The sequence below is a fragment of the Somniosus microcephalus genome, chromosome 1, assembly GCF_052327205.1.
Source record: "Somniosus microcephalus isolate GS21.2 chromosome 1, FLI_Smic_1.0, whole genome shotgun sequence".
Taxonomy (NCBI): Eukaryota; Metazoa; Chordata; class Chondrichthyes; order Squaliformes; family Somniosidae; genus Somniosus; species Somniosus microcephalus.
Genome location: NC_140987.1, coordinates 303,031,463 through 303,055,257, shown reverse-complemented (window position 1 = coordinate 303,055,257; position 23,795 = coordinate 303,031,463). Strand labels below are relative to the sequence as shown.

Genomic DNA, 23,795 nt, shown 5'->3' with positions numbered 1-23,795 from the left:
ACCTCTCTGGCCACAGGGGATGTGCCAGAGGACTGGAGAACCGCTAATGTAGTACGATTATTCAAGAAGGGTAGTAGGGAAAAACCGGGGAACTATAGGCCAGTGAGCCTAACATCAGTGGTAGGAAAATTATTGGAAAAAATCCTGAGGGACAAAATTTGTCTCCACTTGGAGAGGCAAGGATTAATCAGGGATAGTCAACATGGCTTTGTCAAGGGAAGATCATGTCTGACTAATTTGATTGAATTTTTTGAGGGGGTGACTAGGTGTGTGGATGAGGGTAACGCAGTGGATGTGGTATACATGGATTTCAGTAAGGCCTTCGATAAAGTCCCGCACAGGAGACTGGTCAAGAAGGTAAGAGCCCATGGAATCCAGGGTGCCTTGGCACATTGGATACAAAACTGGCTTAGTGGCAGAAGGCAGAGGGTGATGGTCGAAGGTTGTTTTTGTGACTGGAAGCCTGTGGCCAGTGGGGTACCACAGGGATCGGTGCTGGGTCCCTTGCTGTTTGTGGTCTACATTAATGACTTGGATATGAATGTAAAGGGTATGATCAGTAAGTTCACGGATGATACAAAAATTGGTAGGGTGGTAAATAGCGAGGAGGGTAGCCTTAGTCTGCAGGACGATATAGATGGGTTGGTCAGATGGGCGGAACAGTGGCAAATGGAATTTAACCCGGAAAAGTGCGAGGTGATGCACTTTGGGGGGACTAACAAGGCAAAGGAATACACAATGAATGGAAAGACCCTAGGCAAGACGAAGGGTCAGAGGGATCTGGGTGTGCAAGTACACAGATCCCTGAAGACGGCGGAACAGGTGGATAAGGTGGTAAAAAAGGCATATGGGATACTTGCCTTCATTAGCCGAGGCATTGCGTATAAGAGCAAGGAGGTTATGATGGAGCTGTATAGAACACTGGTTAGGCCACAGCTGGAATACTGTGTGCAGTTCTGGTCGCCACACTACAGGAAGGATGTGATCGCGTTAGAGAGGGTGCAGAGGAGGTTCACCAGGATGTTACCAGGGCTGGAGCGCTTCAGCTATGAAGAGAGACTGGGCAGATTGGGTTTGTTTTCCTTGGAGCAGAGGAGGCTGAGGGGGGACATGATTGAGGTGTACAAAATTATGAGGGGCATAGATGGGATGGATGCTGAGGAGCTTTTTCCCTTAGTAGAGGGGTCAATAACTAGGGGGCATAGATTCAAGGTAAAGGGCCGGAGGTTTAGAGGGGATTTGAGAAAGAACTTTTTCACCCAGAGGGTGGTTGGAGTCTGGAACTCACTGCCTGAAAGGGTTGTGGAGGCAGAAACCCTCACAACATTTAAGAAGCATTTGGATGTGCACTTGAAATGCCATAGCATACAAGGCTACGGGCCAAATGCTGGAATATGGGATTAGATTAGACAGGGCTTGATGGCCGGCGCGGACACGATGGGCCTCTATCCGTGCTGTATTACTCTATGACTATCTAGTTCCCTCGTCTTGTAGATGGTACACACTGCAGCCACAGTACGCTGATGGTGGAGGAAGTGAATGTTTAAGGTGGTGGATGGGATGCCAATCAAACGGGTTGCTTTGTCCTGCATGGTCTCGAGCTTCTTGAGTGTTGTTGGAGCTGCACTTATCCAGGCAAATGGAGAGTATTCCATCACACTCCTTACTTGTAGCAAATAGATGGTGGAAAGGCTTTGGGGAGTCAGGAGGGGAGACATTTGTCGCAGAATACCCAGCCTCTTACCTGCTCTTGTTGCCACAGTATTTATGTGGCTGGTCCAGTTAAGTTTCTGGTCAATGGTAATCCCCAGGATGTTGTTGATGGAGGATTCGGCGATGATAATGCCATTGAATGTCAAGGGGAGGTAGTTAGACTCTTGCTTGTTGGAGATAGTCATTGCCTGGCACTTCTGTAGCGCAAATGTTACCTGCCACTTATCAGCCCAAGCTTGAACATTGTCCATGTCTTGTTACATGTGGGTATGGACTGCTTCATTATCTGAGGAGTTGTGAATGGCGCTGAACACTGTGCAGTCAGCAGCGAATATCCCCATTTCTGACCTTATGTTGGAGGGAAGGTCATTGATGAAGCAGCTGAAGATGATTGGGCCTAGGACACTGCCCTGAGGAACTCCTGCAGTGATGAGCGATGTCCTGGGGCTGTGATGATTGACCTTGAACCACCACAACCATCTTCCTTTGTGCTAGGTATGACTCCAGCCAGTAGAGAGTTTCTCCCCCCCCCCCGATTCCCATTGACTTCAATTTTACTAGGGCTCCTGATGCCACACTCGGTCAAATGCTGCCTTGATGTCAAGGGCAGTCGGTCTCGCATCACCTCTGGAATTCAGCTCCTTTGTCCATGTTTGTGTAGTGTATGTAACTGTTCTACCTTTAAGAGAACTATTGTATGTAACCGTCCACCTTTAAGAGAACTATTTTAGGTGTGGCACTACTTTACCTTGGCTGCTGTATACTGTAATACCGACGGTGACCACACCGGTATATAAGTGCTGTGTCAGGATTTATTGGGCAGATTCGCCCTGACCTTCGAATAGTAAAGTCCTGTTAAAGTTACTCTTGTAGTCTGTGTATTAATTTGCCATAATACCTACAGACTTTACAGTTTGTACCAAGGCTGTAATGAGGTCGGGAGCTGAGTGGTCCTGGCAGAACCCAAACTGGGCATCAGCGAGCAAGTTATTGGTGAGCAAGTGCCACTTTGTAGCACTGTCGATGACACCTCTAGAATACATTGCTGGCTGGTGTGGTGGGTGCTGACTCTCTGTACACCTTCAAGAGGGAGCTGGACCGGTTCCTGACTGGGGCAGAGATTGCATCATATAGCAGGCAGCTTTATAGGTAATACTTGGGCCATGTGATCTCCTGGAATGGTTTTGATCAGCTGAGGGATGATGTTGATTGAGGGATAAGTATTGGCCAGGACACCGGGGATAACTCCTCTGCTCTTCTTTGAAATAGTGTCATGGGATTTTTTACATCCAAATGAGTGGGCAGACAGGGGCTTAGTTTACCTCTCATCCGAAAGACAGTGCAGCACTTTCTCAGTACTGTACTGGAGTGGAGTGTCAGCCGAGATTTTTGTGCTCAAGTCTCTGGAGTTGGACTTGAACCCACAACCTTCTGACCCAGAGGCGAGGGTGCCACCACCTTCAGACCCAGAGGCGAGGGTGCCACCACCTTCTGACCCAGAGGCGAGGGTGCCACCACCTTCTGACCCAGAGGCGAGGGTGCCACCACCTTCTGACCCAGAGGCGAGGGTGCCACCACCTTCTGACCCAGAGGCGAGGGTGCCACCAACTAAGCTACGGCTGACATGAGCAGAGGTGATTCAAGGTATTAAGAATTTAAATTTAGAAAGGTTAAGAAAACTGGACTAATTTAGAAAAAAATATCGTTCGGAGATGATCTGAAATTTGTTACGAAGTTAAGTTAAAAGGTAACTGGGAGAGCTGATGGAAGGCAGGAGTAAGAAGGGAGCCAGCTGAAGCTTTCACACCTTAAAAGGGCAATATAGTTGTGTAAGAAGTTACCATGAAATGACAGGGAAGCAGACAGTATGGGCTGAATTTTGCCGGCGCTCGAAGTGCAGGTTCAGAGGTGGGTCTGCTGTCACAATCACAAAGATCGACACCATAGATAACATAGAGATAGGAACAGGAGTAGGCCATTCGGCCCTTCGAGCCTGCTCCGCCATTCAATGAGATCATGGCTGATCTTCGTCTGAGATCATAGCTGATCTTACCAGTTCAGTACCCCGTCCCCGCCTTTTCTCCGTAACCCTTAATCCCCTTAGCCTTCAGAAATATATCCAATTCTCTCTTGAAAATATTTATTGAATTAGCCTTCGCAGCCCTCTGTGGCAGGGAATTCCACAGGCTCACCACTCTTTGAGTGAAGAAATTCTTCCTCATCTCTGTTTTAAATGATTTGCCCGCTATTTTTAGACTGTGGCCCCTGGTTCTGTGCTCCCCAGCCATTGGAAACATTCTCTCTGAATTCAGCCTGTCCAGGCCTGCCATAATTTTATATGTTTCGATGAGATCCCCTCTCAATCTTCTAAACTCCAGTGAGTACAAGCCCAAACTATTTAATCTCTCTTCGTAGGTCATTCCCGCCATTCCAGGTATCAGCCTGGTGAATCGCCGTTGCACTCTTTCCATGGCAAGAACATCCTTCCGCAGATGGGGCGACCAAAACTGTACACAATACTCCAGATGCGGTCTCACCAGCACCTTGTACAGCTGTAGTAAGGTATCCCTATTCCTATACTCGAACCCCCTTGATATGAAGGCCAACATACCATTTGCCTTCTTCATCGCCTGTTGCACCTGCATGCACTCCTTCAGTGACTGGTGCACAAGAACACCCAGGTCCCTCTGCACTTCCCCATCTCCCAATCTATTGCCGTTTAGATAATAATCTACCCTCCTGTTTTTACCCCCAAAGTGGATAACCTCGCATTTATCCACATTATAGTGCATCTGCCACGTATCCGCCCATTCCCCCAACCTGTCCAAATCGCACTGTAGCCTCCTGACATCCTCATCAGAGCCCACCCCTCCTCCTAGTTTAGTGTCGTCAGCGAATTTGGAAATATTGCATCCAATTCCCTGATCCAGATCATTTATATATATTGTGAACAGCTGGGGTCCCAGGACAGATCCTTGCGGCACCCCGCTGGTCACTGCCTGCCACTCCGAAAACGAGCCGTTTATTCCAACTCTCTGTTTTCTATCCGCCAGCCAGTTCTCTATCCACGTTAATACTTTGCCCCCAATCCCATGGGCCTTAATTTTGCATGATAATCTTTTGTGTGGAACCTTATCGAAGGCTTTCTGGAAGTCAAGGTACACCACATCCACTGGCTCTCCCCCATCTATTTTACCAGTTACTTCCTCAAAAAATTCCAGCAGATTAGTCAAACACGATTTACCCTTTGTAAATCCATGTTGACTCTGTCCGATCCTTTCCCCATTTGTCAAGTGCTCCGCTATTTTATCCTTAATAATGGACTCTAGCATTCTGCCCACAACCGATGTAAGGCTTACTGGTCTATAATTCCCTGCTTTCTCTCTACCCCCCTTTTTAAATATTGGGGTAACATTAGCTACCCTCCAATCCACGGGTACTGTTCCCGAGTCAATGGAGTTCCGGAAGATGATCCTTAGAGCATCTGCTATCTCCAGGGCCACCTCCTTAAGTACCCTAGGATGTAGTTTATCAGGCCCCGGGGATTTGTCGGCCTTCAGTCCCCTCAACTTACCCAGCACCATATCCCTAGAGATACTAATTTCTGTCAGCTCCTCCCTCTCATTAGTCCCTATGTTTGCCGATATTCCTGGGAGGTTATTTGTGTCCTCCTTTGTGAATACAGAACCAAAGTATGAGTTTAATTGGTCTGCCATTTCCTTATTCTCCATTATATATTCTCCCGAATCGGACTGCAAGGGACCGACTTGGGATTTTACCAGTCTTTTCCTCCTGATATACCGATAAAAGCTTTTGCAGTCTGTCTTTATGTTTGCTGCAAGTTTACTTTCGTATTCTATTTTCCCCTTCCTGATTAATCCCTTTGTCCTCTTTTGCTGTATCTTGTACTGCCCCCAATCTTCCGGTCTGGTGCTTTTTTTTGCCAGTTGATATGCCCTTTTCTTTGATTTTATGCTGTCCCTAATTTCCCTCGTTATCCACGGTTGAGTCACCTTTTTAGGTTTATTTTTGTGCCAAACCGGTATAAACATGTTCTGGAATTCTTCCATTCTATCTTTGAATGCTTGCCATTGTCTATCCACTGTCAATCCCCCCAGAAACACCACCCAATCAATCTTACCCAATTCCCGTCTCATACCCTCGTAATTCCCTTTATTTAAGTTCTGGACCTTAGTCTCTGATTCAATTTCCTCACTCTCCACCTCGACTGAGAGCTCGATCATATTATGATCGCTCTGACCCAAGGGGCCTCGTACAAGAAGATTGCTGATAAGTCCCTTCTCATTGCACAATACCCAGTCTAAAATGGCCTGATCTCGAGTCGGCTCCTCGACATATTGGTCCAGATAACCGTCCCGAAAACATTCCAGGAATTCCTCCTCCTCAGAATTTTTACTAGTTTGGGTAGTCCAATCAATATGTAAATTAAAGTCACCCATGATGACAGCTGTGCTCTTATCGCACGCTTCTCTAATTTCCCTTTTTATGCCTTCCCTCACCTCCATATTACTATTTGGAGGCCTATATATCACACCCACTAACGTTTTCCTCCCCTTGCTATTTCTCATTTCTACCCATACAGATTCCGTTTCATCCGAGTTAATATCCTTCCTTTCCATTGCATTAATCCCCTCCTTTACCAGCAATGCTACCCCACCTCCCCTACCTTTTTGCCGATCCTTCCTAAATATTGTATATCCCTGGATGTTAAGTTCCCAGCCTTGCCCACCCTGCAGCCACGTTTCTGTAATCCCAATCAAATCATACTTGTTTACCTCTATTTCCACAACTAATTCATCCACCTTGTTCCAAATGCTTCTAGCATTAAGATACAAAGCCTTCAGGCTTGCTTTTTTCACACTCTCATTATGAATTAGTTTGGCCCTTTGTGTTTCTCTCCTTTGCTTATTGCTTCTCACCTTTCTACCATCTATTTCTGACTTCATATGACTTCCCTCTTTTCCACTACCTAGGTTCCCATCCCCCTGCCAAATTAGTTTAAATCCTCCCGAACCGCCCTAGAAAATATTACCCGGGGCGGTATCTCGCTGTAGACCCGCTTCCTTGTGAGTTTCCCTTGATCTGAGCTTTGCAGACCCGGCACTAGGCGGCAGGTCATGCAATTGTGCTAGTTAAGCGGGTGTTTAAAGCAATTTATCAGCATTTTAACAGGTAAAAAGCATTTTCCCAAGTTTTCCACGAGGTTCCCGTTGCTCGGGGATCACGACAGGTAAGTATGTCAGGTTCTGAACATTTCTTTCAATAGGTGACAGCTGCAAAAGTGGTTTCAAAGCTACCATTTCAAAGCTGCTCACTTCCCAATCTTAGAAGCTGGAACATTAATGATTTGGAATCCACTTCTGAGCTTTATGCACTTAAGTATTTGGAGTAATCTCTCTATCCTCAGTCATCTCCTTGGAACAACCTCTCTCAACTTTGAAAGATTACTTCTGTCATCCCAACCTCGCCTGCCATCTATTCCATCAGCATCGTTGACCGTGAAAAAATCTCACCTTGGTCCTCAGAATCCCAATACGATCAGCCCCAACACCAACACCAGCCTTCTCCACAATCAACTGATGCTGCACTGGACACAGGGCATCAGCACCCGACCACATTGCTGCCCGGGATGCCACCGATGGCCTTACCATTTCCAGATTTGCTTCACTTAACACTGTACGCCCTGGCTGCCACATGATGCACCAGGTTGGCACCACTCCACACCAACACCATAAAGCATCCCTACAATGCCCAAGCCATTCCTTTCACACTCATCACCATTGGGGGGTGGGGTGGGGGGGGGGCGGGTGGGAACAGGACATTATGTCTCACCATTCACAAACTCATTAAGACACTTTCAAAAGGTGCACACAAATCTTTCCAAGAAGGCAAAAAGTGGTGACAATAGGATTTCAATGCTTGACAACACATTAACAGAAAGTTTACACGACCATTGGCTAGAACATCCAAGTGCCTACCCTTGTGTGTTGTTAGTTGGTATGATTGCAGTTGGATGAGGGCGAGTGTGAGGGGTGGCTAGTGAGATGGGGAAGTGATAATAATAGATAGAGGGATGGGTGGAGGTGCAAGGTAAGTTGGTGTGAGTAAGGATGTGCAGGAGTAGGGTAGGGAAGGCAGAGTGATGGGGATGTGATGAGTGGCACAGCAGGATGAGGTTGACTGCGGCTTTGCAGTAACGTTTCATGATCTACTGAGATCATTGAAAGATATGCTGCACTGCAGCCTGATCCTCCTGACCACATCCCTGCTTGTGTCCTCCTGTGCAATATGCAACCAGGCTGCGTTGGTGTCCTGGGGAGGTCTCTTCCACCTGGGAAGAGAAGAGGACCTCCCTGCATGCTGTGACTCCCTCCATAAGCATATGGAGAGTGTCATGGAAGAGCCTGGGTGCAGACCTGCACCTTTGTGCAGTGCTCGTCAGTTTGCGCAGCACCTCAATGCTGTAGAACACTGACAGCAGAACTGTCAGTCAATTTGGACATGGCTCCTTTAAGGAAACCGGCTGATGATGCGTCCTCAAATGACATCAGACCCGCTTCCTTTTAATTGGCCAGGAACCTCGCAGGGCGGGCTTAACAAGCCCAATCAGGGCAAAATCACTTGGAGGAGGTGGGATGAAGACAGGTGCTGAGTTTGAGGCCGCTGTCTACTCCGGCCGCAGTGAACTTGCCACAGCTGGCGAAACCGCGGCCTCGAGGTGGGTAGGTTTCTTGAGAAGGAAAGAGAATCGAGGGATATAGTGAGAAGCCAAGTGGGTGGGACTAAACTCTGAAAAAGTTACAGGCTTGTTCGAACCAACAGCTTTCCCCATTTACTAGTGTTGTTTTGCATGATGATCACAGCAGTACTAAACACCATGGGGCCATTAATACAAGTTTATTGAAGATACAAATCAATTTTAGCAGAAAAGTTAACTTTGTGGCTTATTTAATCAAGGTCTACAAATTATCTCCAATATTTCTCAATTTTCATCCCTACTGAAAGCAATGACAGCTATCATTGATTAGCCTGCACTAAAAATGGTTACTCCTGGCTTATGTTAGATGGCTTATTTAGCAGGTCCGGAGATTAGCAGTTCTAGAAACTTACTTCTCATTTGATTTTTGAACTGAACAGTCACAGGAAGCCAGTCTGTTTTGTTCTAGCAAGTCATCGGTATAGTATGAAAGCGTGAAAAAAAAAAAAAATCCAAGAAGGGGTCAGATAGCAGATGGTGAGGCTTTTCAGACTACTGTTGCTGCATCGTAGTCAGAGTAGTGCTGATGCGGAGTTTCTAAGAGAGGTTGCTTCAGTTCACTTGCAGCCTGGTTTCTTCTTCTGCTGCGCAAGGCTAATGAGGAAACCGTGAAAACAATAGCAACCAACACTAGTGCAGCCACAATCCCCACCGTGATCATCTCCAACAATGAAAGTGTCTGACCTGTAGAGGATATGCAAAGGTAAAGTCAAAAATGTTTGATCCAGTTCAAACTGAGCAGATATTCAGCAAGATGTACCTGTGGCCATGATTATGCCTGTTTAAATGTACAGTGAGGTACACATAGATGTTTAGTCACTGGAGCTCAGTGGGTCTGAGAGCAGCTTACCCACTCAAATCAACCAAGCAGAGATTCTTGGCAGGTCAGGCAGCATCTGTGGAGAGAGAAACAGAATTAACGTTTCAGGTCTGTGACACTTGGAGTCACAGACCTGAAACATTAACTCTGTTTCTCTCTTTATGGATGCTGCCTGACCTGCTGAGTCCAATTACATCAGTTGGTAATATTTGACCATTTAACGAGCTCTGCTTGGTGTTCCACAGACAAAGATCATTCTTAGCCTGGAAGCCAGAATGCTTTCTACGGAGAATAGAAACTGCTTAATAGAAGTCTGTTCAACATTGCTCATCATTCTTGAAGATAAAAATCCTACAAAATTGACACTGGTGAACATAAAGTAATTGTTATCCAAACAAGCACAGAGGAACGCTTAGTACTCAATCAAGATTGAACATTGGCACAATGCACCAAAATACTGCTGCTGCTACACTGTGGTGTATTGGGATACAAATTCACTCCTGCAATTCTCTAGAGCGAATTTCTGATGGAAGTACTTCATGGAACAATGTTAAGACTAAGTTAGTATACTCCACTATTGCATACTTTTGCGTGGTTAACTGCAGTGTATCATTAGTCGAGGAATGGGACAGGTTGCTTGGCCATTTTCTCAGGTAACAAATGATACACAGTATAGCCAATGCGAAACAAAAGTCTAATGACTAACACAAAGGACTAGACAAGGAAAATAGATTAGAAAAAAAAGTTCTTTTTAAGTAGATACAATTTCCCTTTGAATAAGGAGCACCGTTCCTGATTATCCCCATTTTCTGGTGCACCGCTTGACCTGGTCAAGAGCAGTGGTGCCAATTACTGAATTCCATTAACCCATATCAATCATATTGGCTTCTGCACATTTTTCATTTTCACACCAAACCAAAATAAAGGCGTTAAAGTGCTAAAAAGTGAAAAGAGTGGCTTTTTTAAATAAAGAAATATTTCAAGTGTACTTATCTAGGCATAGGCACTGCATCTTCTGTTTTTTTTAAAAAAAGTTAGGCCTGGATGAAAGCTGTATAAATTATTAGAAATGTTATAAGCTAGATGTTCAAAATTGTTCCTCCTCCCCACAATAGGAAGCAAGTAAATCTTTTGATAGTTTCATAATGAACTTACTTGGCCATTCAACTTCATAGGTGTAGCCAAGGTTATCAGCTGCTGTCAAAAACATTTCTATGTTGGTAACAGGAGGCCAAAAGGGAACCATATTGTACTCTCGGTTATGTCCAATGGGAGCATTTTCAAATGGAAAGATTGATAAATCTGAAAAGAAGAGTGGAGTAGAATAAAGTGGTTTTATCAGCAGGACGACATTAACTAGGTACAGTGGAGAGCACTATTTTAGTGCACTGCCAAAAACCAAAATACTACAGATACTGTAAATCAAACAAAAAATGTTGGAAACTCTCAATGAACGAGGAGAGAAAAGACAAGGGCCTGGAATTTGCAGTTGTAATGATGTCATTACTGTGGAAAACCAACAGCAACTTATGGCGTCTGCACATGAGCAGTTAAACGTGGAAATCTGGAAGTTGCTGTCAGTGATACCCTGCTCCTCCACAGGGTGCGCTATTGCAATCTTTGCACATGCAATCAACACAATCAGTGAATTTCAATGTTTTTTTTTTTTTTTTTAAACGCACTATTCTCACTGCAAAACCATTGAAAAAGTTAAGCTTTGTTGAATGAGGTGTAACTGAGCTTAACAGTGTACGAAGTCATAGTTGCTGCTGAACAACCTCTCTGGTCCTGAAAATCTAATTTTACAAGTGTGGAGTGTCATTCCCCAAGAATAACATTTAAAAATTCCATGATTTTCAAAATAAATAATTTTTTTTTTTTTTTTTAAGTTTATGATATTTCAGCTTCTACCTTAATCTCATATGTATGTCCCAATCTTTATATCGCTTTCAGCAAAATGATTAAAAAAAGTGAATCATAATCCATGCCTTTTACTTCCTGGTTTGCTGTCTATAAGAATTCTTGAATCTGATTGGTTGATCAGCCTGCTTGATGACTTCACTGTTGCTGGACGTCATAGATCCCCTATAGATGGTGCCAGATTGAAAGTCATGTGGAATACAGGAAATAAACACCACAGAGCCCACTAAATCTTTGTGGGCAGTTTTTTTTAATTTGAGTTCAGCGGCGAGCAACATCCCTTCGCCGCTGACCGCAAAATCCGGGCCAAGATGTTATGGGTATGGACCCTTCTTCAGAACTGGAAGATATTATAGAGGAACAGCATTTAAAAAGCAACGGGACAAGGGGAAGGAAAACACAATGCAACCACAGGAAAATAAATAAAATGACAGGTTGTGTGCTTGAGTGGTGAACAGGACATAGCTAAAGGGCAGAAGTGTTATGACCTGGTCAAGCAGGACGTGAAGAGGAACAAGTGTGCTGACCAGCACACAAGCCATCACAAAATGTAATATTGCAATTACATGGATATCAGATTGAAGGATAAAATATATGCTCATTACTATGTCCAAGCTCGACTTGAAGTCTATGCAACTAGATACATAAACAAATAAAAAAGGTCTAACAGTAATTAAAATTCAATTGTGTTATATTACCTGCATTACTCCTCTTCAACCACTCATCAAATATTGCATCAGTAAATGTATGCAACAACACAAAGATAGGGTCATTTGGGGACAAGTGGGTTTGTCCACCAGTTCCATTAAGAAATAAATGTGCCAGATTATGTAAACTGCGAACTGCTGGATCATATTTTCCTGAAGGATCATTATAACCTAGAAGACAGACCACAACCAGTTCAAAGTAAAGAAAAGGTTTAGGAAGACTATATTTCAGATCATTCTAACCTAGCACAGGAGACCTGGTATTGGAGAAGTTTGCCATCAAATAGAATAATCTCTTCTCTAGGTTTAGTCTATTCACAGATTCATATTTAAAGGATTGTATATAATAGAGCCTTAAACATGGGCTCCATTAGGCAATAAGGGGAATTGGGTTGTGAACATGCCAGAGCAGACTAAAATTCTGAGAGAATAAGTTCTTATAAAAAAAAAAAAAAAAATAGTTGAGGAGGTGGAACATGTTGAAGAAAACACAATGATCAAACTATAATTTACCCTCACTTTCCTTTCTCATCTTCCAGGTGAAGTGGATAGGAGAATAGAAGCAACATACTTCTAACACAACCAGTTAATGCTCTTAGAATCAGCTCCCTTTAAAAAACAGAACTGGATAAACTTCTTTAAGAACAGGATCGGAAGTTATAAGAATAGATGTAGGATAGAATAGAATCACCTGCCCTGTGAGTGAGTGTTATGGTATAGGACAACAGATGTCATCTGCGGAATGCAAATGGTTACAGCTGACTGATGTGCTGTACAAAACATTCTTTAAGGGTCAAGAGTGAATTTTCAGAGCTTTGGCATGCTGTTAGTCACCTCCTTCAGAATCTCGAGTGTTTGGTAGATTTGTAGGCTGTGCAAATTCTATATAAAAGAAATACATTGGATGGGCCAAATGGCCTTTTTCCTCACACTATACTTTATGGTCTTGACGACGCTTTCAGTTCCAGGTAATGTTATAAGATTTATATAAAAAATAACAGGTCAGGGTTTGTCGCGATGCATGGGAATTAAAGAAACAAAAACCACTCAGTTTTGGCAGGAAGTACTGGGGGCATTTTGTTGCTCGTTGAATGTATTTCTGGGCTAGAATGGGTGCTCCCAGTTGCCCTGTAGTTGCTGACTATGAGCATGTGCAGAACAAAGTAAAACCTTGGGACAATTTTTACTTTGCGTGTGGGTAGAAAACTGGTAATTGATGACTGGATGCCCATCATAAACCACAGGCCAGTTTTCCTTTCCCATACCTTTAAAAAAAACAATGGCCATTTCTTGTAGAATCACTTAAAAAACCCTTATTTAAAAGCCTTTTTTTAATTTTTAAATCAATAATTTAATTCAAGTGCAACACACAATTTCACTTCATTCCATTCTTTCCCCTGAATAACTGTGCAACAACTTTCCATGACCTTTTTACACCTCTATTTAGTTTGTGCAGAACCAGCTGACTGCTGAAAACCAGAGTCCCTTCTCACAATATATAAAAACCAAAATTGCATCGAGGACATTTATTGTAGTTTCATGCTTTGAAAAATCCAGTCCAAGCCAGAATACAAACTTTAAAGCCAACAATCCATACATATGAAATTAAGCCTTACAAGAATATAGTTGGGAAGTCATAGAATAATACAGCACAGGTGAAGGCCATTTGGCCCATCATGCCTGTGCTAGCTCTTTGAAAAAGCTTATCCAGTTAGTCCCACTCCCCTGCCCTTTCCCCATAGCCCTGCAATTTAATCCCCTTCAAGTATTTATCCAATTCCCTTTTTCAAAGTTATCATCTGCTACTACCACCTGTTCAGGCAGTGCATTCCAGATCATAGAAACTCAAGTGTGTAAAAACAATTCTCCTTATCACGCCTCTGGTTCTTTTGCCCATTACCATAAATCTATGTCCTCTAGTCACCAACCCGTCTCCCACTGGAAGCAGTTTCTCCTTAATTGCTTTGCATGCTCTCTAAGTCTTTGACATCTTTCTTAAAGTATGGTGCCCAGAATTGGACACAGTATTCCAGCTGGGGCCTAACCAGTGATTTATAAATGTTTAGCACAATTTCCTTGCTTTTGTACACTGTGCTTCTATTTATAAAGCCAAGGATCTGTTATTGCCATTATATCATAGTTCCATGTGGCAATTTGTGCCTGCAGCTCACCAACATTATTTACCACGCACGTGCACGCCAAACCCACCCTAGTCTGCCTCGCATTTCCCCGTTTGATCCCTCTTATTTTAAATTACTCTTTATTGTAATGCTGTTTGTCTCTCCCAGTCTATTGTGCTCCTTGTTTCTTCTCTCTAATGCTTCATCCTGGTGTTCCTTCCCCTGCCAATTTAGTTTTAACCCTTCCCCCACAGCATTAATTAACCGCCCCACAAGGACACGGGTCCCAGCCCTGTTGAGGTGTAGCATGTCCATTTTGGACAAGTTCCTCCTGCCCCAGAACCGGCCCAATGCCCCAGAAATCTCAAGTCCTCCCTCCTGCACCATTTCACCTGTTATATCTTATTGTTCCTATACTCACTAGCACGTGGCACTAGGAGTAATCCAGAGATTACCGCCTTTCAGGCCCTGCTCTTTAACTGCCACACTCTAGACTGCGAGACCTCAACCAGTTTCCTTCCTATGTCATTGGTTCCAACATAGACCACTACTTCTGGCTGTTCCCCATCCCCCTGCAAAATACTCTGTGCCCATTGCATGATATTCTTTACCCTGGCACTAGGGAGGCAACACACTGTGCGAGACTCACTCAGCGGTTGCAGAAACGCCCATCTGTCCCTCTGACTATTGAAACGCCTGTGACTACTGCATTTCTACATTTTGATGTGCAGTCACTTGCCCCACAGTGCAATGCTCTGGACTGCACACCTTCAAGGTGTCGTCACCCTCACTGAAAATCATTTAGTGAGCACCACATTCCCGGAGGACTCTGCCGGATGGCCACCCACTTAACTGTCCTGAACTCCCTGCGGCTGCGGAGTGACCACCTCCTGGAAGGGGCAATCGATGAAACATTCAGCCCCCTGTATGGCCCTGCAGCGACACCAACCGCTCGAGTTCAGAAACCCTGAGCCAGAGAGAGAGAGCAGCTGGAGGCACCTCCTGCACACAAAGCATCCTGGAGTTCGCACATGGCACAGGAAATGGATCTCAGCTGACCTGCCATCTTACTTCAAATGAGGCTTTAATGTACGAGATAGCTCCTGTGAGAGCTACAAATTATTGGAATACTTCACCTAAAGTTTTACTAACCCATATCCAAACTTTCTTTAAACATACTTGCCTTCCACCGTGTTTCGGAAACTCTCTGTTGAATTGGAGTAGAAAGGTGGTGTGTCATAAGCAGATACTTCTAAACATTTTGCTACATCCAGGGCATCAGGAAGACGCTGCACCATTGGTCGAGCAACATTCCCACCTGGATTCCGCCGAATAGGACCACCCTCAGTGCCTGGATGAATCAATAGGACGGAGAAGTTAGAACAGGTTCTCCCTTTATTGTAGCAGGGACGTATCAGTCCTACTAAAAAGGTCAAGATTGTAAATGGCAGGCCTGGTAGCTGGTCAAGGCCGACTGATGCCTTGTCATTTTTTTTGTCCACCCATTTTGATCAAATATTGCAAAATATGGAGATGAGAACTGAAATAAACAAATTGTAGATTAAAAATGTGCAAGCAGTCTTGCTAAAAAGAGCTTTCTGGAATGAAATTTTATTTTGTAACAATAGATTGCTCGATTTGAGACAACAGCTTTTGGTTTCAAAAGTTAATTTCAGGCGCGATCACTGCACCATGTTTATATAAACATATACTGCAGCGATAACAGCCTTACTATTTTTTGCAATGTACACATTTCCTTTATATATCTTTATAATAATAGAGTACATGAAGCTTGAATCTGGTGTTAGGGCCTGATCTGACACCAGAAAGAAGTAAAGCGAGACTCCCTGGACCTCATAGTATCATTCCGATTTGTTTCAGAGTCAGTTCAGGACTTCACACTCGATTAATGCTACATTTACCATTGTGGGGGAAACAGTTTGGCTTTGCATGCCGTGCACTTCTCAAACAATGGGCCACAGCACGTTTGAATTAATATAATTGATATCCAGTACTTCAAGTATAATAATAAACCAATTTCTTTATTCAAGACTGCTCCCTACACATAGCTGTCATGAGATGAAATGGCATGATCCTTATAACAGCAAACGTCCAGTTTATCCAGCTTAAGCAAGTATATATACTAAAGATTGATTCCCGAGTAGATGATTAAAGATTACTGATGGAGAAACTAGAACACAAGCATACATAACAAAAAGGTTAAAATAGAAAAGGAAGGCATTGAAGGAAAAGCATAAATATTGTACAAAACAAGAACAATTAAAATATACTACTGAAATTAAAGTTGTACACAGCAAAACTAAGGACATTACTAGGCAAAAGATTGAGCTGAAAGATGATACAAAGAGTGCAAAATTCCTGAGTCTGGGAGGGCACCACAGGAGTGTATGTTGGGCAGGAGGCGAGGATCTTGGGTCTTTGCTCCTTTTATGCACAATGACGAATTCCAGAAGGAGGGGGTGGGTGCTACATGTGTCCGCCCCCATCCTGTGCTGATGTCAGAAGAGGACAGGCTGGATGGTGTCACCCACCATGAAATTCCACCAGTTCCATTTTCTTTGCATCTAATGCAAAGTAACACCTGTATGCTGAAGGTACATTTGCATGCCAGGATATCATCTGGGCGTAAACTGGGCCCATAATGCCATTAGGAAACAGCAATCTTAAAATAGAGCTTTTTGTTTAAAAATCCTGCGATCTTTGGCCAGAACAGCTCACCTGTCTGACAGAGCAGCAAGATGTACCCCGGAAATTCCTGGTCCCCTGCGGGACAGATATTCAGTACCAAGACGACCACAGGCACCCACCCATTTATGGAAATGACACCATTCCTGGGATTGGAGCAGGGTCAGACTGACGGTGGGAAGTCTTACCCCACCCCACTTCTTGCAAGGCGCTAGAAATTTTGGGCCAAAAATGTTTTAGCAGGATAGATCTACTACACTAAACAGGAAAGGAAGGATGCATACAAGAGAAAGAAGGGTAGATGCAATGGCAACATGGGTGAAAATTGATATTAACAGAAACAAAGCCATTGTCAACTGTTATCAACCATCAGCTCACGTGAACTGGTCGATAAAGGTCAGCAATGTTCTGACCTTTCAATTTATGAATAATTAAAAGCTATGTTTTTCAATCAGGCAGCCTAATTTTTTTTAGCTGGGTAGTGGACCGAGTACTCCTGTCCTCACGACAAGAGTGGAAGCCAGGAACACCAGGTGAACACAGATCCAGCACAGAATCATAGAAATTTACAGCATGGAAGCAGGCCATTTTGGCTCATCATGTCTGCGCCGGCCAACAAAGAGCTATCCAGCCTAATCCCACTTCCCAGCTCTGCAGGTTAGAGCATCCCAAGTGCACAGCCAAGTAATTTTTAAATGTGGTTAGGGTTCCTGCCTCTACCACCCTTTCAGGCAGTCTGTTCCAGACCCCCACAACCCTCTGGGTGAAGAAATTTCCCCTCAAATCCCCTCTAAACCTTCCCCCAATTACTTTAAATCTGTGCCCCCTGGTTTTTGACCCCTCTGCTAAGGGAAATAGGTCCTTTCTATCCACTTTATGCTCCTCATAATTTTATACACCTCAATAAGGTCTCCCCTCAGCCTCCTCTGTTCCAAGGAAAACAGACCCAGCCTATCCAGTCTTTCCTCATAGTTAAGATTCTCTACACCCGGCAACATCCGTGTAAATCTCCTCTGTACCCTCTCTAGTGCAATCACATCTTTCCTGTAATGTGGTGACCAGAATTGCATGCAGTACTCTAGCTGAGGCCTAACTAGTGTTTTATACAGTTGAAGCATAAGCCCCCTGCTCTTGTATTCTATGCCATGGCTAATAAAGGCAAGTATTCCGTATGCCTTCTTAACTACCTTATCTACCTGGCCTGCTACCTTCAGGGATCTGTGGACATGCACTCCAAGGTCCCTTTGTTCCTCTACACTATTCAGTGTCCTACCATTTAATGAGAATACCCTTTCCTTGTTAGCCCTCCCCAAATGCATTACCTCACACTTCTCCGGATTGAATTCCATTTGCCACTGTTCTGCCCACCTGACCAATTTATTGATATCTTCCTGCAGTTTACAGCTTCCTTCTTCAGTTTCAACCACAGCCAATTTTAGGATCATCTGCAAACTTTTTAATCATACCCCCTATATTCAAGTCAAGATCATTGATGCATACCACAAAAAGCAAGGGACCACACTGGAAACAGTCTTCCAGTCAAAAAACACCCATTAACCATTACCCTCTGCTTCCTGTCTCCGAGCCAGTTTTGAATCCAACTTGACACTTTGCCCTGGATCGCATGGGCTTTTAACTTTGTGACCAGTCTGCCATGTGGAACCTTATCAAAAGCCTTGCTAAAGTCCATATACACTACATCAAATGCACTACCCTCATTTACCCGCCTTGTTACCTCCTCAAAACATTCAATCAAGTTTGTCAGACAGGACCTTCCCTTAACAAATCCGTGCTAACTATCCTTGATTAATCCGTGTCTTTCTAAATGAAGATTTATCCTGTCCTTCAGAATACTTTCCAATAATGTTGCCACCAGAGGTTAGGCTGACTGGCCTGTAATTACTCCTTTTCCTATTCCTTTTCTCCCTTTTTAAACAAGGGTACCACGTTAGCAATCCTCCGGCACCACACCTGAAGCCAGAGAGCATTGAAAAATGATGGTCAGGGCCTCTGCTATTTCCTCTTTTGCTTCGCTTAACAGCCTGGGATACATTTCATCCGGGCCTGGGGATTTATCCACTTTTAAAGCTGCTAAACTCCTTAATACTTCCTCTCTCACTATGTTTATTTCATTTAATATTTCACTCTTTCACCCCTCTCCTTTGTGAAAACAGGCACAAAGTATTCATTAAGAACCCTACCGACATCTCCCGCCTCCACACACAGATTACCATCATGAGCTCTAATAGGCCCTACCCTTTCTTTAGTTATCCTTTTACTCTTAATATATTTATAAAACATCTTTGGGTTTTCCTTGCCAATAATTTTTCATGCTCTCTCTTTGCTTTCCTAGTATCATTTTTAATTGCACCCCTGTATATTCTGTACTCCTCTAAAGATTCTGGAGTATTTAGCCCTCGGTATCTATCATACACCTCCTACCCTATATGTCTCTAGACATCCAGTGGACTCTAGATGTTAGTCCCACCTTTTTCTTTAAGGGCACATATTTGGTCTGAACCCTCAGGATCTCCTCCTTGAATGCCTCCCACTGCTCTGACATGGATTTACCTTCCAGTAGCTGTTTCCAGTCCGCTATGGCTAAATCCCCTGAGCTTAGCAAAATTTGCTTTTCCCCCAATTTAGAATTTTTATTTCTGGTCTATCCTTATCCTTTTCCATAACTACTTAAATCTAACAGAATTATGGTCACGAGCACCAAAAAGCTCCCCTTCTGATATGCCTTCTACCTGCCCAGCTTCGTTCCCTAAAACTAAGTCCAGAAACACCCCCTCCCTTGTTGGGCTTGCTACAGACTGGCTAAAAAAAATTCTCCTGGATGCATTTTAGGAATTCCGCACCTTCTATACCCTTCACACTAATTTTATCCCAGTTAAAATTGGGGTAGTTGAAATCCCCTATTACTGCCCTATAGTTTTTGCACTTCTCAGAAATTTGTCTACATATTTGTTCTTCTCTCTCCCTCTCACTGTTTGGGGGTCTGTAGTACACTCCCAACAGTGTGATCGCCCCTTTGTTTTTCAATTCGACCCATATGGCCTCGTTTGATGATCCCTCCAACATATCATCCCTCCTCACAGCTGTAATAGTTTCTTTAATAAATACCGCGACCCCCTGTCCCTTTTTACCTCCCTCTCAAATCGTCTGAAAATCCTGTAACCAGGAATGTTGAGCTGCCATACCTGCCCCTCTTTCAGCCATGTCTCTGTAATAGCTATAATATCATAGATCCAAGTATCTAACTGTGCCCTCAGCTCACCTGCCTTGTTCGCTATACTCCTTGCATTGAAGTATGTACCATTTATTACAGGCAAACCTCCTTGTTGACTACTCTCTAGCCCTTGATTCCTCTGTCCTTCCAATTTACTTTCTATGTTTTTGTTTTCCAATTCCAGTTTTTCTCCCCTCCCTATTGACTCTATACTTAAGTTCCCATCCCCCTGCCAAGCTAGTTTAAACCCTCCCCAACAGCACTAGCAAACCCTCCGGTGAGGATATTGGTCCCGTTCCCGTTGAGGTGCAACCTGTCTGGCTTGTAGAGGTTCCACCTCTCCCAGAAATGGTTCCAATTCCTCAGGAATCTAAAGCCCTCCCTCCTACACCATCTCTCCAGCCACGCATTCATCTGCACTACCTTCCTATTTCTGAACTCGCTAGCACATGGCACTGGTCCTTCGAGGTCCTGCTTTTTAACCTCTTTCCTAGCTCCATAAACTCTGCCTGCAGGACCTCATCCCTCTTCCTACCTATGTCGTTGGTACAGATATGGACCACGACCTCTAGCTGTTCACCTGCCTCCCTCAGAATGCCCTGCAGCCGTTCAGTGACATCCTTGACCCTGGAACCAGGGAGGCAACATACCATCCTGGAATCACGTCTGCGGCTGCAGAAACGCCTGCCTGCTCCCCTAACTATTGAATCCCCTAACACTATTGCTCTCCCTCTCCTCTTGCCCCCCCCCCCACCAGCCTGTGCAGCTGAGCCTTCCATGGTGCTGTGGACTTGGCTCTGGCTGCACTTCCCAGAGGAACCATCGCCCTCACCAGTGCTCAGCACCGAATACTGGTTGGTGAGCAAGATGGGCTCAGGGTACTCCTGCACTACCTGCCTGGTCGTCCTCTTCTGTCTGATGGTCACACATTCCCTCTCTGCCTGCACACTCTTAAGCTGCGAGGTGAAGCTACCAAGATCATTACTGAGCAGAGCTTCTGATGTCTTTGCAGATATAGAAGTATATCAGAACACAGGCCCCGAAAGGTCTCCAACAATATTTCAGTCTGCTGCATATGCTCCACACGTTGCCATCCAGAGAAGCCAAACCACAAAACAGGTGAAGGATGACACCCATGCAAAGCCATGGGTGAGCAGCACACTGACAATAACCTTGAAGATATCCCTGCTGAAACACATTTGCAGCCGGAAGGGTAGTATGTCAGACTCTCAGACGAGACTTTCCAGGTTTCTTCTCCTGGTTGCCATCCAATAGCCTATGCTGGCAGTGCTAGTGTGAATGTCAGGAGTGGGCACAATCAAGCAAGGAACCAAAATCTTCAGAAGAGGAAGGAAAGGGGAGAAAATTGGTGAAAGCAAAAAAAAATTGCTGCTAATTTAAGTGGGTTCTCTTAACTCTAACCGTGATCTGAGAACTAGAGGACTTGAACAAAGAATGAAGTTTCAGACTAGAGGAATTTTCTTCCCAAAGTTTTTGAATAGCAGAAAGCCACTTTACTGTACATCTGAACTGTGCCACTATTTTGCCACATTCTAATGTAGAATGCTTAAGATAAATCTAAACAATATACTTTAGAGCCTGAAGCTTTAAAGTTCTTCAATAATTTAAGATATATTTTGGACTAACAATTCAGTTGTGAACTGCCCATTGTTTGGGTGCTATGGGTGCCATTTTGGTTGAAAATGGTGTCCGAGCAGCACGCACACATTTCTGGTGCAGGCTGCACGAATGCCATTTTGATGAGGGCATTTGCGTTGGCACTGGCAGCGTGCGCCGGAAGTATGCAGATTGTGATGTCAGTCAGCGTGATTTGATGCCAGCGCTGCCATTTTTGACCTCAATGCTCCAGCCAACGGCCTCTCTTAACCTCGCACAGCTGAGCATGTGTTCATCAGCAGGAAGAAACCCCACCAGCGCTATTTCAAGGGGTCACCACCATTTACAGGTTAGTTGCTGATTGATTTCTACTGGCTGTTGCTGAGTTTGTAGAAGTGTTTGGTGCTTTCTGGACATCTTTAAAGTTGCCTACAGTCTACAAGAAGTGGTGTGGAACTTGGTACGGACTTGCAAGGGGTCTGCTCAGACCAGTTGCTCCGAGACATGGGTGCAGTAGTTTGTATCCCCCTTGGCCTGCAGCAGGACTGGGAGAACGAGCAGAGATGACACAGAGCAGGACAAGCTGCTCGAAGAGGGATGGACAGCAAGTTGTGCAGAGGACTCAAAGAATCTGCAATCAGGCTAAGTGAGTGGGCAAACATTTGGCAGATGGAGTATAATGTGAGAAAGTGAGAGGTTACACACTTTGGCAGGAAAAATAAAAAAGCAAATTATTTAAATGGAGATTACAAAATGCTACAGTTCAGAGGGACCTGAGGGTCCTTGTGCATGAAACACAAAAAGTTAGCATGCAGGTACAGCAAGTAATCAAAAAGGCAAATGGAATGTTGGCCTTTATTGCAAGGGGGTTGGAGTATAAAAGCAGGGAAGTCCTGCTACAACTGTACAGGGTATTGGTGAGGCCACACCTTGAGTACTGTGTACAGTTTTGGTCTCCTTGTTTAAGGAAAGATATACTTACATTGGAGGCAGTTCAGAGATGATTCACTAGGTTAATTCCAGAGATGAGGGGGTTAACTTATGAAGAAAGGTTGAGCCGGTTGGGCCTACACTCATTGGAACTTAAAAGAATGAGGTGTGATCTTATTGAAACATACAAGATACTGAGGTGGCTTGACAAGGTAGATGCAGAGAGGAGGTTTCCCCTCGTGGGGAAATCTAGAACTCAGGAGCAAAGTTTCAGAATAAAGGGTTGCCCTTTTAGAACGGAGATGAGGAGGAATTTCTTCTCAGAGGGTCGTAAATCTGTGGAATTCTCTGCCCCAGAGAGCCGTGGAGGCTGGGTCATTAAATACATAAGGTGGAGATACAGAGATTTTTGCAAGGTAACGGAGTGAAGGGTTATGGGGAGCGGGTGGGGAAGTGGCTTTGAGCCCAAGATCGGCCATGATCTTATTGAATGGTGGAGCAGGCTCGAGGGGCCAAGTGGCCTATTGCTGCTCCTATTTCTTATTTTCTTATTAGGAGGGGGAGGAGGGCTCTCAGCAGGAGGTCATATCCACCCAAGGTGTTCAGGGAGCAATTCTCCTACCTGAGCCTCAGCGACAAACATTGCATGTGATGTCTCCATTTTACCAAGGAGGTGCTCACTGAATTCGGCCACCTGCTGCAGGCAGACCTGCAGCCTCAGTCCAGGGCGAGCACGGCATTGCCAGTGGCTGTAAAGGTGACCGTGGCCTTGAACTTCTTTGTGTTGGACTCCCTTCCAGGCTGGAGCAGGCGATATCTGTAACATCTCCCAGTTCGCCATCCACTCCTGTATAAGGGAGATGAGTGAGGCTCTTTATGCAAAGAGAGCTAGTACATTTCATTCTTTCTTGCCAGAGAGAAGCAGGCAGAGCGAGCACATGCTTTGACACAATAGCAGGCTTCCCCATGGTGCAGAGTGCCATCAACTGCACATGTCGCTTTGCAGGCACCCCATCTCAATTTGGAGATGTACTGCAACCGGAAGGGATTCCACTCCCTTAACGTCTAGCTGATGCCCATACACGGCGCATCATGCAGGTCAATGCTCAGTATCCTGGCAGTGGCCATGATGCCTTCATTCTGCGGCAGTCCATTGCACCTTCAGTATTTGAGCCACCACAACAAACCAGAGGGTGGCTACTGGGTGACAAAGACTATCCACTGATGATGTGGCTCATGACTCAGTGCGCAA

General features: G+C 44.5%; 1 protein-coding gene across 1 annotated transcript in view; it reads right to left on the bottom strand.

Moving 5' to 3' along the window:
• Positions 1 to 8,616: 8,616 nt before the first annotated feature.
• Positions 8,617 to 23,795, bottom strand: part of LOC147124849 (5,6-dihydroxyindole-2-carboxylic acid oxidase-like) — a 37,687-nt gene continuing 22,508 nt past the window's right edge. Inside the window, exons 3-6 of the mRNA XM_085994000.1 lie at positions 15,242 to 15,409; positions 11,930 to 12,109; positions 10,467 to 10,613; positions 8,617 to 9,175 (exon numbers count right to left, since the gene is read on the bottom strand). Coding sequence (XP_085850126.1) covers positions 8,979 to 9,175; positions 10,467 to 10,613; positions 11,930 to 12,109; positions 15,242 to 15,409 — 692 coding nt within the window. The 3' untranslated portion in view covers positions 8,617 to 8,978. The remainder of the gene's footprint in view (positions 9,176 to 10,466; positions 10,614 to 11,929; positions 12,110 to 15,241; positions 15,410 to 23,795) is intronic.